Genomic DNA, 3766 nt, shown 5'->3' with positions numbered 1-3766 from the left:
CCTGTTCCAAGTACGCAACATCTGTCCACACTCTCACACGCACTTCCTGCTGAATGAGGCCCTGGAATAAGCAGTAAAATCTCCCCCCCCCAAAGAGTATTTGGAGCCAAAATGTCCCAAGGGGAGCAGAATTGTGCACCCCAAAGTAGAGCAGGGAAATTACGACCCCCCTGGAAATGCCACAAGGAACTCCAGCTGCAGATATTGGCACAACAGCTGGGCCAGATCGACCCCCACCATGGCCCAAGAAAGATTTGCTCCCGTGTTACTTTCAAACATAACACGTGTTTATTATCCTTTTAATCCAGAATAAATTTGCATTTGGCTCCCGCATCTCCTTTCATCTTCAGAGGAAAGTGGTAAACAAACCTTCCAAGTCTTCCAAGATAAATAAATAAGCGTCAGTATCAGGAAGTTTTTAAAAAGTAGAACAACCCTCTGCAGCTGAGGGCTGGAGCTCCCTCCCCTTCGCACAAGCTCGCAATCCGGGGCCGCCTGGCTATTTCTCTTCGGGGACAGTCCCGGGAGAGGAGCCCGCAGCCCCGCCCCACGTCGGAACTCCTCCGGGCGATTTGGCGTTCCAGCTGATCGCGGCGGCGTCTCTCCTGGGCAGGGGGGGAAGGCAGCAGGAAGACCGCCTCCGTCCACGGGGAGCCTGGCGCCCACACGTTCCCACAGCCGCCATCCCGCCGCCTCTGCTTCCTCTTCCTCCGGAGCAGTCAGCTGAGGGAGCAGCAGCGTAGCCCCCTCCTCCTCGGGACCAAGTCAGGCCTTCTGCTGGCTCTGCTCCACTCTCTCGCGTGACTCACCCACCGCTCGCCTGCCGACCGTCAGGCGCTCGCGGAATTTGTACAGAAACAACATTCTTCCCTTCGGACTGTTGCACACGCGACGCTCCGCGCCAGACACGGGCCAGGGCCTCAGCGCGGATGCAGAGCCAGGTAGGGCACCCACTGGTCTCTGCACCGGCTCTCCTGGCAGAATCGGGCCACCTCCGCCAAGCCCTGGCTGCCCCACGAATCCGTATGCGGGGTCTGCGGGAGGAAGACAAAGGCGACCCTCAGTTCCAGCCCAGGGAGGGAGGCCCCCGAGTCTCTCTGCCGGCGAGAGCCGCGCAGTCGCCCCCCCCCAACTCCGCCGCCCGGCTCACCGTCACCAGCAGGCAGTGCAGGTCCCGCGGCTCCCCGCCGCCGCCGCCGCCGTCCGGGGGGTTCTCGCCCAGCACGGCCGCCAAGCGCTCCAGGCCGGAGGCGCGCAGGATGTGGATGTCGTTGGCGCAGCAGAAGGCCTGGATGAGCGTGAAGTGGATCTGCAGCGCGATGTCCGCCTCGTCCGCCGCCAGCAGGCAAAGCACCACGCTGTCCGGGTCGCTGCGGGGAAGGGCGGTGGGGAAGGGCGGCGGGGTCAGCGGCTCCCGGACAGCCGGATCTCCCGGCGATCTGCAGCTGCTGCCGGCTGCATCGGTCCCGGCGACCCCCTTCCTCCCACCTGCCCGCGCTCTCGGGGGACGGAGGGGTAACTCACGCGTTCATGAGCTTGGCGGCCTCGTAGACGCCCACCGTCAGGCAGCCCTGCCGTTGCGCCGCCACCAAGAGCCGCTCCAGCGCCGCGCCGACCGACCTCATCCTGGAAAGCAAGCCAGGCGGGGTCAGAGGCGCTCCGGGGGCCCTCGACTCTTCGCCCACGCCGTCCCTCCCCGTCCCCCCGCGGTCGGGTGGCCGAACTCACCTCCCGGCCGCGTAGTCACCGGGCAGCAGCTCCTCCAGCGTCATGGCGAGGGCGGCTCCGATCCAGCCGCGGTGCAGAGAAGGAATCCGGCCCCGGCCTTCCCGCAAAGCAGGCCGACGGAGCAAGGCGGACCCCGGCAAATAATCCAACGGCGGGGAAGCGGAAGCGACGGGCTCAAGACGGAGACGGCCCAGCGGCGGCGACCGAAACTCTGCGGGGGCCCCGCGGTTGACAGCGCCTTATATACCTTACCCGAGAGGCGGGCTCGCTCCGTCCGTTCCCGCCAGCGATTGGCCCGCCAGCAAACCAAGCCGGCCAGCGAGTTTTGCCATTGGTCCGCTAAGGAGTCCCACGGGGGAAGGCGGGCGTTTGCATTTGGGGAGGAGAAGCGGCTGAGTTTCGGCTGAGTCTTCCCAGCAGCGGCGTTTCCTGCCTGGCGAGCGCAGGGCTGTTTTTGCAGAACTCGTGGAGTTCCTCGGAAACGGCGGCGAGGAAGGAGCGCAGCTCACCCTCCCCTCCCCCTGCCCCCCCCCGCTCCCCGGATGATCGACTCTGTAGGCGGCTCTTCGTGGGGCGGCGAGTCAGCCAGGGGGGGTTTACACGGGGGGGCGGGGGCGGCGGCAGGATCTGGGTGATAAACCACTAGAAACCCCCGGCGCTCCCGTTCTTGGCAGGAGGAAAAGCCCGCGGGGGCGGGGGGGTTAAGGGAGATGCACATGCAGACTCGGGAAAGGGGGGGGGGGAAACGCAACAGCACTAGGGGAGGAGGCTTCTCCTTGCAGACCCCCCCTTTTGCCCGTCCCGTCCCTCCCCCCCGCAGAAATGTCTAGGTCGCCGAGCCAGCCTCCCGAGGAGCAGTGGGTGAGAGGTCGTGGGGGGCGGGCGACCCCGTTGCAGGGCGGGCGGTCACACGACGCGCGTTGCGTCACCGCTTTCTTCGCTCTGGTGACTCAGGCGCAGCCGGACGGGAAGGGGGAGCCGTTTCTTCCCAGCTCCAGGCTCCCCAGGCGCATCGCCTCCGGGCATGGACGTCCCGGCCTCCCGGCTGAGCCACGCTGGGAGACTCCGGCTCGCGCGTCGACTGCGAGGACGTCCAGTGAGTCACCGTGCCTGGAGCGCTGCGCATCGGCGGCCCGGCGTTTTCCCAGGGGGGACGCTGGAGAGAAGCCGGTAAAACCCACCCGAGCATTTGCAGACGGAGGGTCCCCGGCAGCTTGTGCTGGAAAACCAGGTGTAGAGAGGCCGGTGCTGCAGCCAGAGTGCCAGGAGCCCCCCACCCCGAACTTCACCAAGAAAATGCCTGGTGAATTGGACCCCCCCCCGCACTTCCTTCAATCCCACCTGGAGTTCAAAACCCCCTGGGGGCTCCTGGGTGGGGTTTTCAGGGGGAGGGCTGAGAAAAGGTCAGCGGGAACAGCCGTGGGTGGCAGCTGTTGTTTCTGTGGCTCTTATGCCTTTTCCCCAGCATCTGGGTAGGCAAGACGGGCTGCTTCCTGCTGCAAAATTCCCTGCCCCTGAGTTGGCACAGGCCTTGGCCCCCTCCCACTGGTGCCCCCTCTCAAGAGAGCCAATCCACCTGGGGCAACTTGCCCCCTTCGCTGACCCAGGAAATGAATGAGCCGCAACGCTGGCATTTCAGTGCACCCCAACACCTTTGCTTTTGCACCCACTGGGCCACTCGGGTGGCAGTGCCCGCTGAGGCCTTGTCCAGAGCCTTGGGGAGCTGCTTGCTCTGTTCCCTCCTTCCTATCAGAACAGAGGAAGTGGGGTGGTGGGGGGCTGTTGCTTCTGTCTTCTGTCTGCTCCTTGGCACAGCTCACTGCCACCTCTCCTTTGAGCCTGTTGCGGTGTTTGCCTTGGGCCCCTCTGTGTGTGTGTGTGTGAGAGAGAGAGAGAGGGAGGGGGTGGGAGGGAGAGAGAGAGAGTGAGTGAGTGAGTTTTGGAGGCAGTTGCCCCAATTCCACAGAAACGGGAGGGGGGAGGCAGAGCTGGCTGGGGAGAAAGCTTGCCAGCCAAATTCTGAAAGGTTGTTTACAGC

General features: G+C 64.7%; 1 protein-coding gene across 1 annotated transcript; it reads right to left on the bottom strand.

Annotated features, from left to right (window-relative positions):
* Window positions 1–265: 265 nt before the first annotated feature.
* On the bottom strand, window positions 266–1957 carry GADD45B (growth arrest and DNA damage inducible beta). The gene is made up of 4 exons (XM_032208506.1): window positions 1729–1957; window positions 1525–1626; window positions 1151–1370; window positions 266–1034 (listed from the first exon to the last, which is right to left on the bottom strand). Exons 1-4 carry the CDS (start codon window positions 1770–1772, stop codon window positions 921–923), a joined length of 480 nt encoding a protein of 159 aa, XP_032064397.1. The 5' UTR covers window positions 1773–1957; the 3' UTR covers window positions 266–920.
* Between the last annotated feature and the right edge of the window lie 1809 nt (window positions 1958–3766).

This window comes from Thamnophis elegans, chromosome 1, assembly GCF_009769535.1.
Source record: "Thamnophis elegans isolate rThaEle1 chromosome 1, rThaEle1.pri, whole genome shotgun sequence".
Lineage (NCBI taxonomy): Eukaryota > Metazoa > Chordata > Lepidosauria > Squamata > Colubridae > Thamnophis > Thamnophis elegans.
Note: the sequence above shows the minus strand (reverse complement) of the source record. Positions and strands in the feature narration are given on the sequence as shown.